At 45.7% G+C, this 18532-nt stretch overlaps 1 protein-coding gene across 1 annotated transcript; it reads left to right on the top strand.

Annotated features, from left to right (window-relative positions):
* The first annotated feature begins 1112 nt into the window (after positions 1–1112).
* On the top strand, positions 1113–16949 carry map1b (microtubule-associated protein 1B). Its single transcript, XM_056589135.1, has 8 exons — positions 1113–1333; positions 3922–4023; positions 8884–8966; positions 9465–9605; positions 9829–14211; positions 14461–15274; positions 15364–15602; positions 15904–16949. Exons 1-8 carry the CDS (start codon positions 1150–1152, stop codon positions 16057–16059), a joined length of 6102 nt encoding a protein of 2033 aa, XP_056445110.1. The 5' UTR covers positions 1113–1149; the 3' UTR covers positions 16060–16949.
* The last annotated feature ends 1583 nt before the right edge of the window (positions 16950–18532 follow it).

Here is an 18532-nt window from a genome sequence, read left to right on the forward strand (position 1 = left end):
CCAGAGTCAACACAGACGTGGGGTGTGTGTGTGTGCTTGTCTGGTTGCACTCTGTCCTACGGATGCCCACACAAACACATATGTGGACGCACAAATGCACACTTGCACGCACACAAACACACACTCACAAACACTCACACAATACAGCCACTGTGTACTGTAGCTGTTATTTGTCTGTGTACGTGATCAGCACACACACACACACACACACACACACACAAAATCACACACGCACACACACACACGCACACACACACACACACACACACACACACACACACACACACACACACCAACAAAGTACACACAATGCTTATGGTGAAATGTGCTCAGAATAGCAAAACAAGAACACACACACGTGTATTATGTACGATGTCACGTATTACCACCGGTTAAACAGTATACGTTGGTCGCCTCTGATTGGCCGACGCTGGGAGGTCAGCTGTAACAGTAGCCTTTGTCTCCATCCTGAGGAAATAGCTGAGAGAGGGAATCAATACAACTGGTAACACAATATGAAAGATGGTATTCGTGGACAGATGTTTTGGTTTCATTATCGTGTTTTGCCTGATCTTTTTTCATAAAGAGCAATTGATTGAAACGAAAACGATTCAGAAGCCATGCTCTTTCAGAAAGAGCTCATATTCAACTACCAACCACATGTACTTGACAACACACACTGCCCTAATACACATGTGAATGTACAGAATTTGAAAACAATTGTCTAGTGTTCAGGCTACCATATAGCCACTATCTATAGCACCAGTACCTTTAACACTTGTTGTTATAGTTGTGTTCATCCAGCCTGATGCTCCACTGCGCTATTGAGACACAATTTGCCTCCATCGCGCTTATCATCTCGCTTCAAATATCGCTTTGATCGGCATCATCCTCCCATGCCTCTCCTCCTCATTGGCTGCACATGACATCAGTCGTGAGTCTGCGAATACCGCTCCCTACCTCCTTGTGCATCCCTCTCCTCGCCGGATTACCGAATATGACCCAATGTCTGCGTGCGTATAAAAAAAGGAAAAGCTAGGAGAGCCACTCCCATCGAGGAGGGGAGTCTCCTGCACGTACAGCGACTCCAGAGCACATCCAGCAGACACACTCAGGGCGTGTTGCTATACTCTTCGTGGAAGTGGGAGGATGGCGACCCTTGTGCAATCCGCAGATCTTGAACAGTTAGAGACAGATCGCAACGTGATGGCGTCGCCCACGTCCACCAGCCTTTCGCAGCACTTCGTCGACAGCAAATTCTACCTGCTGGTGGTCATCGGGGAGATCGTCACGGAGAATCATTTGAAGTGCGCGATTGCGGACATCGAGAAAGGTAAGAGACGGGGAGGATGGAGAGGATGGGCATGAGGAGGCTGCTGGAGGCATCATGCGGATGGTTTTGGTGGGGCCGTGAGTCTCCTTCAGATAAGAAGATATATAGACATCATCATCTACTGCGTTTATATTATAGGAACCGTCGGTGTTGGAGCTTTTAAGTGCTGATTTGTCCATTGCAGATCAGTCAAGTACTGTGATCTAACTTAAGGGTAAACTCAGGGGAGCTGTCGTTGTCCCTAATGAAGTTATCTGGCCCCTCCCTACAACAACACAATAGGTTACCACACTGAGGCCTACGTGCACACACAGACACGCGCACGCGCACACACACACACACACACACACACACACACACACACACACACACACACACACACACACACACACACACACACACACACACACACACACACACACACACACACACACACACACACAAGCACAGCCCTACTGCTTGTATAGGGACATCAACATCACACTGTCTACCACATACTATCAAATGTCATAAATGTTGGGCACATATATGTAGGCCTATTTAGTGTTCCGGCTAGTGTGTGTGTCTCTAGAGCCAGTGTTGTCATCCACACACGTGTTCTCACCAGACCCACCGGAGTGATTCAGCGTTCTGGCTCAATCATGGGCGATGCGTCAACAGCGCAGCAGACCCGTCGCCCTAACTACAGGTCTGGGATGCGCATTTTCTCCGCAACCATTCCGTTACGATAAGATAAACCCTTTGAGTGGCTCCGTGCTGGTGCCTGGGGGGATCTATGCAGTTTTATCTTTAGAAACCCCACGATTAGTGCAAGGGACTTTATTTCGCCATTGTTCTCGAAGCAGCTGCATGTTGTCTCGGGAGGATGCCCCGTACGCCTGCTCCTGTTCCATGGGGGGCTATTCCTGGTCCTAGGGGGGCTGCTCAGGAGCCTAGCCATGCACATCTTCTAAACGCACCAGGCGTAGGCCTACATACAGTGAAGATACTAGCTCAAACCATTTCCCTGCGTCGGTGAGCTGGTCTCCATCCATCCTGCTGTTCGTCTTTCATCCGACACCGGCTGGTGGGCGTGGCTGGTCCGCACTGCGGTCCCTACGGAAAGTCGCGAGGATCCCTTTTTTAGCCAGCAGGGTGCATGAGGATAAAAAAACACAAACTTGTTGACATCCGGCCGGTTAGTTGACATCTCTGGGATGTGGGAGGAGAAGCAAGTAAGGTCCATGGAAACTGCGTCACGATGGCTTCTTATCCATACAGTGACATCATCAGCATTACATTTGTCACATCATCACATTAAAGTAAAATGTACACTTCATCTTACAACATACGCCCACCTTCTGGGAAATTAACTACATTGAAAACAGATTGAAGCTAGCTTTTACTTTCTAAAGTATTTATCATCTGAATGTTATCATCTGTATTTATGATACTTGCATTGCAATTATTGTGATATATTTATTATGATCATTACGATTATTAAGTTGACAGCATCCTCTTTCCAGACAGGCAGGCTTTGTTGACAGTCTGGCCTGAATCTTTTATGATGACTCTGATTTATTTGGACAGGGAAAATCCCATTGAAACTGAGCTCTCGTTTGAGAGGGCGCCCTGTTTAGTACAGCAGTAAGGAAATGGTAGACAAGTAATTACATTGATACAAATATAGACTTTTACGATGTCAGTTGATATAGGGTTTAATCCTTTTGCCACACCCTTCATTCTCAAATAGTGTTAACCATAATTGTATTCTGAATCTCGTCGCTGCATTGTCAAATGTCATATTGTCAGTAAATCATTCCTTAGGATCTCGAAGTGAGGAAGTGACAAGTTCACTTTACATGCACATATTTAAAATGGCTGCCAAAGCCAGACAAACACACTCCACTTGCAACATTGCTGTCTCTCTCTCTCTCTCTCTCTCTCTCTCTCCCTCTCTCTCTCTCTCTCTCTCTCTCTCTCTCTCTCTCTCTCTCTCTCTCTCTCTCTCTCTCTGTCTGTCTCTTTATGTCTCTCTCTCTCTCGCTCTCTCTGTCTCTTTATGTCTCTCTCTCTCTCTCTCTCTCTCTCTCTCTCTCTCTCTCTCTCTCTCTCTCTCTCTCTCTCTCTCTCTCTGTCTCTTTATGTCTCTCTCTCTCTCTCGCTCTCTCTGTCTCTTTATTTCTCTCTCTCTCTCTCTCTCTCTCTCTCTCTCTCTCTCTCTCTCTCTCTCTCTCTCTTTCTCTCCATGCCCTCTCTCTCTGTCTCTCTCTCTGTCCCTCTGTCTCTCTCTCTCTTTGTCTCTGTCTCTGTTTCTCTCTCTCTCTTTCTCTCTCCCTCTCTCTCTTTCTCTCTTTACCCTCGCTGCATGACAGAGCAATACGATATGCTCATTATATCCGTGACTCGGATTTGTGGTTTACAAAAATAGCAATCAATAATCTATGAATATTTCCTATTATCGATTCTTATAAAACAAAGTCACGTAAAGTATGATCACTCTGCAGTAGAACGATGTGACCCCATGGGCTCTGGTCGTACCTGGTGGGTGGAGAACAGCTGTATGGAAGGAAAGAGTGTGAATCGGGTGGTGTTGTGTTCTCCTGCAGGGATCCGGTCCTGGGACACCAACCTGGTGAACTGCAACCTGGACCAGGAGCTGAAGCTGTTTGTGTCGCGCCACTCGGCCCGCTTCTCCTCTGATGTCAAAGGTAAACCGATATGAGATACCATGTTCTCCAGAACACTGACGGACCGGGACTCAGACACACCCCTGGGGGTAGGGCTGGGAATCTGCAGGGGCCTTACCTAACCCTTTGAAAAAGATGTTTGAGTTCGGATACGAAATGTATTTTTGTAAATATTGGGATGCTGTCAGACATTCTGATATTTTTGTGTGGTTTTATATTCTGGTTCAGTGGACATAAAGGTTTACAGTGGGTGTCTGGATTCTGCAGTTCCGGTTTTAAATAATTGATCAAGTAATTCAATTAAATTCCAACGAGGGCTGAGCGGGCCGGAAACCGCGCCCATCCATGGACGCCCGGACGTTCTGCCGTCCTCCCAGAACCCATGCGATCCTGGTCCGTTCCGGAACTCAGCTCCCGATCAATCCCAAATGATTTCACGTCATATTTTATCCGTTGACATCAGGACGACAGCACTGCACTGAGCGGTGGTCTGGTGTCCTTGCGTGCGGCTGGAGCCCAGCGCCAAGCTTGGCTCTGAGCCCTATTGGTTATGGCCGGCAGGGTGTACAGCAGGGTCATCAGACCAACAATGGATTGATACACAACCTTCATCTGGATTATGCTCCAGACAGATTCGTGGTCATAGAAATATGATTTATTCATGTGCCAGATGTTTATGTTTTATCATCGTTATTTTAAGAACTTTAATATTTAGAATCCCGCATATTGCCTAATTCACAAAATATGATTCTAAATATTCTCATATTTTTCATACAGATTTTATAAGATTCAATTTTAGTTAATTTTCATTTTCAGTTATTTTCGGGTGTCTTGTGAAAAAAGTCAACCTCACGTACCATCCACACCCATCCCACTCACGTCGATTTGAGATGGACATCGGCAAACCCCATCCTATTTCTGCATTTCCCCGCATCGTGCGCCACATCTATTGTCCTCGCCTTCATTACCTGCCTCTCCCTGCGCGTGGTGGGCCGTTGCTATGCAGCACAGTATTGATGCAGAGCAGGATTATGAGCAGCGGCCTTCCCCTGTGGCCCGAGTCTCCCTCCTGGAAATGAAAGCAGAGCGAGGGAAGGCAGAGGAGGAGAGGAGGGCGAGGGGAACGCCTGAGGAAGGGAGGAGATGGTGGATGGTGGAGAAGAAAGAGGAGAGGGGTGGGGGGGGGGGGTGGATCACAGGAGGAGAGAGGGATGAAAGGAAGCGTACAGGGAAGTTGAGAAAAGTGTGATTGCTTGGTGACTGGATGCAAGACGAGTAGATCGCCCCATCTCTTTCATTCTCAGGTTTATTGATCCATCAGCACATTTGGTCTAACGCTGCAGGAATATAGAGTGTGTGGTGTGTTAGGTCTGTGTGTGTCTGTGTGCAATAATAGACCACCTTGGGCCATTTTTTTACACACCAACATCTCAAGGAACAACAAACCAGGGGGTTGAAAGTAGGGCAATTATTATATATAATCGTTTATCTTCTTTAAATACTATTGTTTCGTCATGAAATAAAGATGTGGATATACAGCCTTAAAACGATCAAATATGAGGTTTGAAACGTCAGAAAGACAACTGTTTTTAGTCTGATACCATACTGTATATTTCCATTCAAGACAATGTACCGAGCCTCGGTTAGACTACTCAGAAGGCTAAACTCATCACTTATTAGCATATCAGGATATGTATTGATGATAATCTCCTTATCACCCAGCCCTCCTATAGAGGCTGTCAGGAGGAAGGTACCCCTGGAACTAATGACTCTGCAGGGTCCACATGCCCTTTCAAAGACACTGACTTCCCTTCAGACAGCAGAACACAGGGTGTGTGAGTTGGTCGCCTCCGGTCTCTCCAGGCCTGACCAAACGCAATGACTGGGAACCTCCACCCATCAGCAGCCATTTATGACTCCTATAAAATTTGAGGGTACAGCTGAGATTCTCAGATGAATACCATTCTATTCATCTATTATTTAGACAATTATGACAGGTATATAATGTATAATTGTGTCCAATAGAAAGCACTTTGTGTTTCCTCATTCCTGCAAAATGGAAAGAAAGCCTTTGTTCCAGACTCTGGACTCCAGATTCTAGACGTTGTTTTTTTCGTTGTGTGTGGGTGTGTGTGTTTTTGTATTGTGTGTGTGTGTATGTGTGTGTGTTTGTGTGCGTGTGTGTGTGTGTGTGTCTCTCTCTCTGTCATTAAGTGTTAATCTCTACGTTTGTCTGTGTGTGTGTGTGTGCATATTTGTGCTTCTGTGTGTGTGTGTGTGTGAGTGAGTGTGTGTGTGTGTGTGTGTGTGTGTGTGTGTGTGTGTGTGTGTGTGTGTGTGTGTGTGTGTGTGTGTGTGTGTGTGTGTGTGTGTGTGTGTGTGTGTGTGTGTGTGTGTGTGTGTGTGTTTTGGGTCTGTCTGGGTGGTGGAGGGCACTGGGCTGCTCCTTGCTGTCTGTCCCGTCAGAAAGGGAGTGCTTGGCGAGGCATGTCACATCTCCCGGCTCCCCCAGGAGAGGCCCGTGCCCGGGGAGGGGAAGGGGATGGGCTGGCTGGGCTTTTCTCGATCCATCAAGGTAATTGTCAGGGTCAAACCAGCAAGCCAAGACGTCAGCCCTTAATTTATTTCATAGGAGGCTGAGATTGCCGACAGATCCGTCTGAGGTTATCTGCCAAGCAGGGGATAGTTAGTTATGGTTGGCCAAACCCTGAATAGGTGCCTTTTTCGACAAATGATCGAAACAGAAAATACAAATTACATTTTGTAATAAGACGTTTTAATGTTCAAAATGATCCATATTTCTTTGTCTTTGTACATGAGACATTTTTTGCTCATGAATACTGAACAGTAATCCCAAAAGGCAACAATTTGACCAAATGTTACCTGTTCAAGAATATAAGAAATAAAGAAATACTTTATTTCTTTATTTTGAAAATAACATCTTATATCTAATATCTAATATATTCTATATTTTAAGTCATTGCTAGCCTACTTTGTTTAGTTGTATTCACAATTCACTCTCAATACCATTTCCTTAACAGTATTAGACGTTAATGTTAAATGTTGTAAATGTTCACCTAGCGGCCATCTTGGTTCTAAACTTCGGGGACGGCCTTCCGGGACATCACAGCACAAGGGGTCAATGCCTCCTTGATGAGGCTCTGCTGTATGAAATATGTATGGGTGGGGGTGATTCAGCAACCAGCCAGAAATCAGAATAGAAAAATAGCTGCAGCAGTATCTCACAGTCCCACCACGCCCTCGCTCAACCAACGGTGATTTACCTCTGAAGGAAATCACTTCATCACCAGCAGTACAACCATAAAGTCCTTTACACCCAACATCCGTGATGGTTACGTAGCATGAAGCAAACACACAATAGAACAAATGTATTTTATCTTTTTGCATTCATATATAAGTAAGAAATTAAATAATGTGAATAATAATATATGTATAGGTATTATTATTATTATTATTATTATTATTATTATTATTATTATTATTATTATTATTATTATTATTATTATTATTATTATCATTATACATAGACATAACATTATGTGTTCAATTAACATTGATCAAATATAAAACATATATGTATATATTTTATATTTGCTAAATGCTTGTTCAGTAGTGTATATTTATCTGTGAAATAAATCATTCTGTCGGTTCTAAAATACAAATAGGTAGACTCTGATTCCTGGTGCAGCGCAGCTAAGTTATGTAAGCGTTCAGGGAGTCCGGGGAAGAATGGCCTTGCAGGTAAAGACCATATGCCCTGTGGCCATAAAGTCAAGGTCACTTTTCACACAAACACAACACTGCGGCACAATTAGTGCTGTAACATTTTACGATGTAACCATCGTCTGCTATGTCGCTATTATGTCATCCTCCTGTAATGGCTGTACCCAGAGTCAAAGCTATTTATGTTACTCTGTTGCTCATGACAACCGACATCAAATACATTTTATCAAAACCATATTCTGTCTTAATGTGTCTTTTATGTTTCATCCCTATATAAGGTATAGCTGGATCTCTTATTATCCTTATTGATAAAACCAATTCATTGTAAGGGATTTGAAGAAATGTCCTGTTTTGTCTGCTGTAAAGCTGACTGATTTCTATAACCCTTTTCAACCGGCACTTTGATAGGAGTGTACCACATTGAAACCAGAGTGGATTAATATACACACTTAATAAATCTCAGAAGGCTGTCTTTTTTTATATCAGCCTTGCTGTCATAGCAACGTGAGGGACGAGTGTTGGGCGCAGGGAGGTCTGAAGGTTGCAGTCAGGGTTGGGGGGTAGTTCAACTCTAACCCTTCGCACTCCAGGGAGACTCGCTATACACACCTGCCATGTTATTTGAAAAATGCATTATTCTATAGATTATGTGAAGAAGCCTTCATCTGTCAGCCCTGGTCAGGCAGGAACCACTATATTTAATTCATGTCCTTCCTTCATGTGATCAACAGAGAAAAGCATTAAACTGCTGATTTCAAAGATTCATGACTCCAAACCTCTGTTTTAGCGTCGTATTTTAAATGGTGGTAATTAAAAGTGGTAAGGATTATTGTTCAATTGTTTATCATGTGCCCACCTTTTCTTTTCTGGACCGTTTGTGGACTTGCAGGGGAGATCACTTATTAATATACAGTCAGAATTGGGCATCATTTTCATCCAACCTAAATCTTGAGACAATCAGGAGGGATCATCATGAATATTTATTTATCATCTAAAAGGTTGTTGTTGAAGACCTGGCCATGACCGGACAGGAAATACAATATGTGTGTTGGTGTCATACAACACTACCTAACGTATAGCACTTCCCCTAGTATTGATTTGTGTTAATCATGTATACTCTGTTTAATGTTTTCCCAGGCCAGAGGATTCTTCACCACAAAAGCAATATCCTGGAGACAGTGGTGCTCATCAACCCGTCGGATGATGCAGTCAGCACGGAGGTAGAAGAAACACATCGATTCTTACATTATCTTTACATAATCAGGTTACTTGTCTGAGCTTTCAATAGACAAGAATAAACATCAATCCCCAATGAATCACAGTGTATGATTGTACACAATGTACATATTTCAAATGTATTCTAGATTCACAATCGGAATCTCAGATGCCCAGAATGAGGGCTGCTCCCCAGTAACAAAGCTATTCATGCTGAAAATCTTTTAAGAGGACTCCGGGAATTCAGAAAAATTATCCAAGAATAACATTTGTTCCACCGCTGCTTTCAAAATCCCACTCAAGGATGTCATCAACGAGGAAATGTACTAAAAAGGGAACAGAGGAAATGGATAGACCAATGAACAGGCATTTAATCTAAATGAAAAGTGTGATTTAGATAGAATAAATGTGGAACAATAACTATGTTGGATGCATCAAGACATTTCAAAATAATCCTTAAAAACATTTTGTATTAAATCGTTATTTGTTCATTTGATTTGCAGGTACGTCTGATGATCTCAGACACTGCCAGACACAAGCTGATTGTCCTGTCGGGTCAGTGCTATGAGAACACTGGCGAGCTCATTCTGCAGTCTGGATCCTTCTCCTTCTTTAACTTCATCGACATTTTCACTGATCAAGAGGTAAAACAGATTAGAAGATTTCAACATTATTTATTATTTTGACTTACTCTATCAAGTTCATACAAAAGGTAAGATAATGTATGTACTTTGATATATATATATATTAATATATGTACCAAACAAAAGGAAATAAGGTATCAATATACGTTTTTTGTTTATCTCAATTATTTGAATGATACAGACCCGTTTAGAAATGTTGCGTCCATTTTCTTTTTACTTCTAGATCGGTGAGTTGCTCACCACCATTCACCCTGCCAACAAAGCCAACCTCACCCTGTCCTGCCCTGAGCACGGGGACTGGCAGAACTCTAATCTGGACAAACACAACCTGCAGGACTTCATAAACATGAAGCTCAACTCTGCTCTCATACTCCCGGAGATGGAGGGCCTTTCCGAGTTCACGGAATACCTATCCGAGTCGGTGGAGATCCCGTCTCCCTTTGACATGCTGGAGCCGCCCACCTCAGGGGGGTTCCTCAAGCTCTCCAAGCCTTGCTGCTACATCTTCCCCGGCGGACGCGGTGACTCGGCGCTCTTTGCCGTCAATGGCTTCAACATGCTGATTAACGGCGGCTCGGGGAGGAAGTCGTGCTTCTGGAAGCTGGTGAGGCACCTGGACAGGGTGGACTCAATCCTCCTGACGCACATCGGGGACGATAACCTGCCCGGCATCAACAGCATGCTGCAGAGGAAGGTGGCCGAGATGGAGGAGGAGCAGTCCCAGGGCTCGGCGGCCAACAGTGACTGGGCCAAGAACAGGATCTCACCAGACATCGGTGTTGTGTTCGTTAATCTTCCCGAAACTTTGGAAAACCCAGAGCCTAATTATAGGGTGCGTAGGAACATGGAGGAGGCAGCAAACATTCAGCAGTTCCTCACCAAGCTCAACTTGAAAACAGAGTCTCTGCATAGGCCTGTCGGGAACACCATAGAACCAATTGTTCTTTTTCAGAAAATGGGTGTTGGGATGCTTGAGATGTATGTAATTAATCCATCCAAGAATAGCAAGGAGCTGCAGCACTTCATGAAACAATGGACCGGGAGTGAGAAAGACAAAGTCTCAATAATGTTACCCAATGGAAAAGAATCAGAGTTTCCGGTATCTTCACTGACGTCCATTTCATCGTTGATCGTGTGGCATCCCGCCAACCCTTCAGAGAAGATAGTGCGTGTCCTCTTTCCTGGAAATGCCACTCAGCATCACATCCTGGAAGGGCTAGAGAAGCTAAAGCACTTGGACTTCTTGAGGCAACCAGTTGTTACCCAGAAAGCCATAAGTGCCAACACAGCAGCCGCTGCAGCGGAGGCTAAGCCCAAGCAGGCGAAGCTAAAGCACAGAACTGACAGCAGAGAGAGCCTCAAATCCACCCCCAGGCCTTCACCGAGCAGGGCCATCAGGAAGGAGTCCAAAGAAGAAGTTACTGAAAAGGAAAAGACAGATGCAGAATCTCTTCAGGAAAAAACACAAAAGAAGGCCCCAATGCGCAAGGTACCTGAAAAAGAGGTGAAACCGAAGGCAGAGCAGGCGGCTGCACATGAGACTCAAGAGAAAAACAAGCTCAAGACTCAAAAAGAAAGGATTGTGAAGAAGGAACCTAAAAAGTTGGTTGAGAAGAAACATGAGGAGGTGAAGAAGGAGGCAACGAAGAAAGAAGAAAAGCTTACCCCCAAAAGGGAAACCAGAAAGGAGGTGAAAAAGGAGGAGGTAAAGAAAGAGCTCAAAAGAGATTTCAGGAGAGAGTCTCCTATGAAAGACAGGAAGGAGATGAAGAAAGAGCTAAACAAAGATGAATCAAGGAAGGATATGAAGAGGTCATCCAAAGATGTGAAAAAGGTGCCAGCTGCAATTGAGGCAAAGAAACTGACCAAACCAAAGGCTTTAGTAAAAGCTGAATCTTCCAAAAAAGATGCTGGAAGTTCTTTAAAACAAAAGGAAAAGGAAAAGGTAAAGGTGACAAAGAAAGATATAACAGTGGAGGAAGCTAAACCTGTATGTGCAGTCAATGCTGTTGCAAAGAACATGGAGAAAGTGAGGTCCTTGATGTCTTCTCCAGAAGACCTGACTAAGGACTTTGAGGAGCTTAAAGCCGAAGAATCAGCTGTAGTTGAGGGAGAGATACAGCAAACCCAAGAGGAACCAGCTGTGTTGATCCAGCATGAAGAATTGTTGCAGACCAAAGAGTCGTCTGAAGCCGCAGAGTCTATCGATGAAGGAATTACAACAGAAGTTGAGGGGGAAAGTGGAGAGACTCCCGATGAACCGGAACCCAAGGAAAAGATTGATGGGTGTGGAAGTGAGAAATTTGAGGATGAAGGCACTGGACTCGAAGAGACATCTGACACGGTCGATTATATCGAGAAGGGGGAATCAGATGAAGTTTACACACCACAAACCGTGGAAACAGAAAAAGAAACAGTTATAAATAATAACAATGAAATACTTGGTGAAAATGAGAACACATCTGTAAAAGTTGGTGGTGAAACGCATGATGACATTGAGGATGAAACACTCAAACAAGATAAGGTTCAGGGTGTAAAGGAAATTGACACTGAGAAAGTCTGTTTGCTTGTATCAGCCTCCCCCAAAGTCTCATCACCGGTTTCTCCGGCAGCGTCGATACATGATGAAACGTTTCCAGTGGGCTTTGAAGGCGAAACTGCTTCCGATGACGAAAACATAGAAGAAGCTCTGGAGATGTCCTCCTCCGGCCACACTCAATCCATAATGGACATCTCCAGTGTCCCCACTCCAATGGACGGGATGTCCACACCTAGGGATACCCCAAGCGATGAAAATGATTCTCCTTCTCAGGACGCTGGCAGAATTGCCGCGTCGACCTATGGGGAGTTTGAAGTGAGACGTCTCTCCCCACTCCAGGATTTGCCAGAATCTGACCTCTCCAAGAGCGAGGCCACAGAGGGCAAAGACTACCCTCCATCTGCCTGTACTGTATCTCCTCCCTCACCCCTCGAAGCAGATAGATTCTGCAGAGAGTTCCCATCTGATGATGCCGTAGAGGCCCAGGTGTCAGATAAGGTGCCATGTGATAAAGAAGACCTAGACTCAACCAGATTGAATTCTGTTTCCTCAACCTCACCACTTATACATTCTCCTTCTATGGAGAAGAAGATGAATTTCGAAGCTCCCTTGCTCTTTGCCTCACCTATTGAATTGTGCACCACTATGACCGGATCACCAAAGGGGGTAGCTGAGTCTTTGATCAGCCCAGATGATAAGACATTAGAGGACACAAATTCACCTCAATCCTCGGGTCACACACCTTACTATCAGTCTCCAGTAGACGAAAAGTCTAAAATGATAGCATCTGAGGACAATGCTGAGGGACCCACAATTGTTGAGGTTACCAGTGACAGAGAGGACTCGTCTAAAAGTGCCAGCCCAGAGCCAAAGGAGGTTGAGCATGGCATATCTTCACATGCGGAGAAGGCAGTCTCCCCTCAGCAAAGCCCACTCACCCTTGGACATGAGTTTCCCACAATGAAAGAAGAGTCAATAAGTGACGCAGAGAAAAATAATGGAGAAGACAGTCATGTGGCAGCAGCCCCTGTCAAACATGAATTTGACACCAACATCACTTTCAAAGAGGAGAGCAAAATGTCAATATCAGAGGGCACCACATCAGACAAGTCAGGTACACCAATAGAAGAGGCGGTAGCAGATGACACCTTCTCCCATCTGGCCTCAGCATCCACTACTTCGTTGGCCACCTGCTCCTTCCCTGAGCCCACCACTGACTCCCCATCGCTTCATGCCGAGGTGGGCTCGCCTCATTCCACGGAGGTGGATTCGCTGTCTGTCTCTGTGGTACAGACGCCAACCCCCTTCCATGAGGCGGAGGGCTCCCCTTCCAAGGAGGAGAGCCCCAGGCCAATGTCCATCTCCCCCGACAACTCGCCAAAGGCAAAGATGAGGGCACAAGCGCAGGAGGCTAAATCCCCGGAGCAGTCTACTACCTCCGTGGAGTTGGGGCAGGACTCCCCTGACCATTCCTTAGCCTTGGACTTTAGTAAGCAGTCTCCAGAGCATCCATCGTTGGCGGGGAGCTCCCGTGCCACAGAGAATGGCCCCACGGAGGTGGACTACAGCCCCTCAGAAGGATTGGACCTGAGACCAGTGGGCGAGCACGAATTCAATGTGGAGACAACTGTTCTTTTCAAAGAGATGGATACAGTTCATGCCATTTCCGCGTCTCCATCGGATGTATCTCAGTCTACTCCCTCTGTCACCACTCCATGCCAAATGAGAGAAATGCCACCCAGCACGCTACTGCCAACAGACAAGTCTCCAGTAACCCAGAAGGTTGCTTCTCTCACCCATTCTCCTCTTTCCACTGACTCATCACCATTGATCGGAGGTCCACCAGGAAAAGAAGATGACAGCCCAACATCTCTTTCTGAGGAAGAAACTTCAAATAAATCCAATAAAGACACAGAGCAGAGCTACGAGACACACACCTCTCCAAAATCGATTTCACCATCATTCCCACCTCCATCAATGTCCACACCACCTCCATCATCATCCCCACCACCGCCACCATCATCTTTCTCACCTACACCACCATCAGTATCCCCTCTACCTCTATCAGTATCCCCACCACCATCATCATCCCCACCACAACCACCATCATCATTCTCACCAACACCACAGTCATCACCACCTAAACCCTCATTGATATCCCCCCGATCATCCCCAACACCATCATCATCTGCACCACCACCCTCTTTATCACCCGCCCCATCAAGCCCACCACCACCATCATCATCCCCACCACCATCATCATCTCCACCACTGCAGTCATCATCACCACCCAGAGAGGCGCTTTCTCCCAAGGAGACAAATCCCTTTAAATGTGACACGTCCACACCACCCTCAAAATCCCCCAACAGCCCTAAAGTCCCCTTCCCATCGTCCCTGCCTCTATCCCCAAACTACATGTGTGCCGGTGGTTCCCAGGAACCCAACCTTTCAAAGCAGAGCTCCTCTCCCCACTCCAAGACAGACGTGGACCTCTGCCTGGTCAGCTCCTGTGAGTACCGCCACCCTAAGACGGAGCTGTCACCGTCCTTCATGAACCCCAACCCGCTAGAATATCTGATGAGCGAGGAAATGGCCCTGGAGGAAGGGAAACTTCTGACCAAGTCGGGCGGAGGCCCCCCGCCCCCGGGCGGAAAGCTCCAAGCCAAGCAGTGTGAGGAGACCCCGCCGACCTCCATCAGTGAGTCCGCTCCGTCCCAGACCGACTCGGACGTCCCCCCGGGGACCGAGGACTGCCCTTCAATCACTGCCGACGCCAACATCGACTCTGAGGACGACTCTGAGACGCTGCCCACCGACCGGACCCTGACCTACCGCCACGCCGACCCACCTCCACCGGCGGCGAAGGACCCGGCCCCGTCTCCGGCCCCCCCTGACGTCTGCATGGTGGACCCCGAGGCCCTCAAGGCTGAGGAGCGCCAGGAGGAGGCGGCCGCGGAGAAGACCAAGAAGAAGAAGCTCACTAAAACCAGCGGCTCGCCAGCCAGGAAGAGCGCCCTGGCAAAGGCCAAAGATACCAAGACGGCCTCACCAAAGAAGATAGTGGGAGAAGGTAAAGATGCAAAGAACGCGACCAACACCTCTGCATCTAGGGGAGCGAAGAGTACTACAAGTAAGTGTAATCCATCATTCAAACCATTTCAAACACACGTCTCTAAACGTGCCATTCTTTTTACATGTATCCTCATGATTCTTTCTCAGGTACTGGGAACACCAAGGTCTCGAGTGGAGCGGCAGTGCCCAACTGTCCTCCCATGTACATGGATCTGGTTTACATCCCCAACCACTGCAGCGCTAAGAACGTGGACGCTGAGTTCTTCAAGCGGGTTCGTTCATCCTACTACGTGGTCAGTGGCAACGACCAGCCGGCTCAGGAGCCCAACAAGACTGTTCTGGATGCCTTGCTGGAGGGAAAGGCCCAGTGGGGAAACGATATGCAGGTATGAATGCACTATGAATGATGTAGCTGAACATATGATGTATGGGGTGTATGAATAATGAATTGTTTCTATCTTCCTTCCTATCTTGTCTGTATAGATACAGCGGGTTGCTCGGATAAATGGTTGTCCTATTGGGACATTCACCTTAGATTGAATAAACAGCAAATAAATAAATACACAAATGTGTGTATCATTTGTGAACGAACCTAACCTCATAGCTTTGCTGGTCATTATCTGGATTGCACCCTTAGCATAACGTTCTACCAAACCATACTCAACACCATCCCCCCCCCCCCCCCAGGTGACCCTGATCCCCACCCACGACTCGGACGTGATGCGGGAGTGGTACCAGGAGACTCACGACAAGCAGCAGGAGCTCAACATCATGGTCCTGGCCAGCAGCAGCACCGTGGTCATGCAGGACGAGTCTTTCCCCGCCTGTAAGATAGAGTTATAAGTATGCACTGCGAGCATGGCGACAGTTCACAACGGTCTGTGGAATGTACGAAGGGAACGGAATGCATGAGACCCCTTTTCACAGTGGTGGTCCGGAGTAGGACAGACACGGGTGTAGCGATTAACACTAATTATGGATCTCCTCCATTTATCTATCAACTGTCACACCAGAATAGACAAAAACGAATGAAGATGACCACACTTTGGCCAGGCTGGCGCACTGAGACACATAGATCAAACATACCTGAGGTTAAAGTGCCCCTCTTCCACCAACAGATGGGATGCAGATTATTTGTTACAAGCTTTTTAAACGGACCCTCTAGTGACATCACATGTGGGCGTGTCTACCCAGACATCTGATGGATAGATCAGCCTGGTGGTGAAATGGGGGCCCTTTAATATGTAGGGGCTACATCTGTGTTTACCCTGCTAGAAAAACCCACCCCCACACACACACTGTGAAAATGGTCCATTGTGAAAGATAAAGTAATTGTGATGTACTGATGATCCTGAGAGGGCTTATTATATATAACCTATATCAGGGGTGCCCAACCAGTCGATCGCGGTCTACCAGTAGATCGCCGACAGATCCCAAGTCGATCGCGAAGGGGTGAAGAAAAAAAAAAAAAAAAAATTTTTTTTTTTTTTTTTTTAATGAAATTAAATTTGCGCGGTAGCATATACGCGCGGTAGCGCATGTGCTGTTAACAGCAGTTGAAAGCCGTCAACAGTAGTTACACACTCCTAAACGTTGGCATGGCTGAGGGGAAACAAGCTAAGACCTACCATTTTCACCCTGAGTGGGAGGAAGATTATTGATTATCGTTGAGAAGGTGCCGTGCGCAGACGGAATGAAACCCCCATTGAAGTCCGTAGGTTCACGATACAACCCCCCCCCCCCCCCCCCCCCCGTCAACAATTGTTCTCTACCCCCCCCCCCCCCCCCCCCCCCGGCTTGAAGGTAGGTTTGCTGGTAGATCTCGGGAGGTTGGCTACTTGAAAAGTAGATCTTGGGTCAAAAAAGGTTGGGCACCCCTGACCTATATGCTTCAAGTGGTGATCTTCTTTTGTGACCTAAACTATATCACTATAGCTTTGTGAACACTCTACCATACGAGCTCTCTGTGGTACGGATGATTCAGACGCGTTCAGCTGTGGGACATTCACGCCTCAAAAGTAAATCCAACAACATCCTTATTGTGTGTTTTATTTATTTATTTAACAAGGTAGTTTTTACTGTTTCTTCTATCTATGCTCGTATATATAAGGAAGCATATCCCCAACGAAATATCTTCTTCCACACTTTGGATTACTGAATTGCCATGCGAAAAGCCAAGTTAATGATGTGTCTGCTGGATAATCCCTCCCACTAAGATTTAAGGGATCAGGAGAATTGCCTTAGAGAGTCAAACTGAATGTACGGTTATCAATTAGTCGGAAGAAAGCTGCAGAATAGTGGTGGTCATCACTGTCGTGATGATCACCACCAACGCTATTGACCCTGAGAAATGAACTTGGCATAAGGATGACAATGCTTCCTCTTTTAACGCTAGCATTACCCTCCATAGTTGGCATTACGCCGAACTGAATATTTATTAAAACCTTGGACGTTACCCTATTCTTGAATGATGTTTCTGCTGGATAATCATGCTGCTGGATTGTATTGACAGTGGAATGCTTTCTTAGCTTTAGGAATCTATGTTTCCGGCAAATTCTTGCGCTTTACAGATTAGCAACAGTTTGGAGCTTTGTAGCAGAGGGCATTCCCACCACTCTTCAGAATTGGAGAATAATTTTTTCTCTTAAGCATCACTGTTATTTTAAATTGTGTTGATTGTTAATTTATTGATAATAACTTCTTTAAATTGGTTGAATTTGCGCCAGATCAAACCTTCAATCATGTTATTGATGGTTTGTTTGTTGGTTAGCATGTTGTGGTTTATTTTTAGCTGTAGGAAAACCCTCGCCTTTTCTTTCTAGTTGCCATGACAGGATATGTTTGTATATCTTGAAATGTCTTGTTTTCTAAAGCTCTGTAGTATAATTATAAATAGCTGTGTGGACAGGGAATGTTCTAAAGGGACGCACATTAATACTGAGATGCACACGGCAGATAGGTGTCCTCTGAGAGTAAATCTGGTTAGAACTGGGATATGAATGTCATGGCTGCAGAGTTAGCTGTTAAGGAGAAGATAGATCGGGCATCAAATTAGCTTTTTGCATTTGCTGCTTCCAGTGGTACTGTATCATCATTAACAACTATTTTAGAATACTGCCGTTTTCTTGTAAAATAAATAAATAACTAGCTTACCGCTGTAACAGCCCAGTTACAGAGAGGCAGCAAGATAGATGCCTTGAAGGCTCAGCCCAACGGCAGGACGACCATTTTTGCCTTTAAAGATGAACGTGTGACAATACTACCAGACACTTGAATTGCTTACATGACGCAAAACCAACCCAGGACAATATACAAC

Source organism: Gadus chalcogrammus, chromosome 4 (genome assembly GCF_026213295.1).
Source record: "Gadus chalcogrammus isolate NIFS_2021 chromosome 4, NIFS_Gcha_1.0, whole genome shotgun sequence".
NCBI lineage: Eukaryota > Metazoa > Chordata > Actinopteri > Gadiformes > Gadidae > Gadus > Gadus chalcogrammus.

Coding starts and splice junctions, on each gene's coding strand:
- map1b (XM_056589135.1), top strand. CDS start 1,150: ATGGCGACCCTTGTGCAATCCGCAGATCTTGAACAGTTAGAGACAGAT. Junction 4,024..8,883: donor CTTCTCCTCTGATGTCAAAG/GTAAACCGATAT, acceptor ATGTTTTCCCAG/GCCAGAGGATTCTTCACCAC. Junction 15,603..15,903: donor AGTGGGGAAACGATATGCAG/GTATGAATGCAC, acceptor CCCCCCCCCCAG/GTGACCCTGATCCCCACCCA.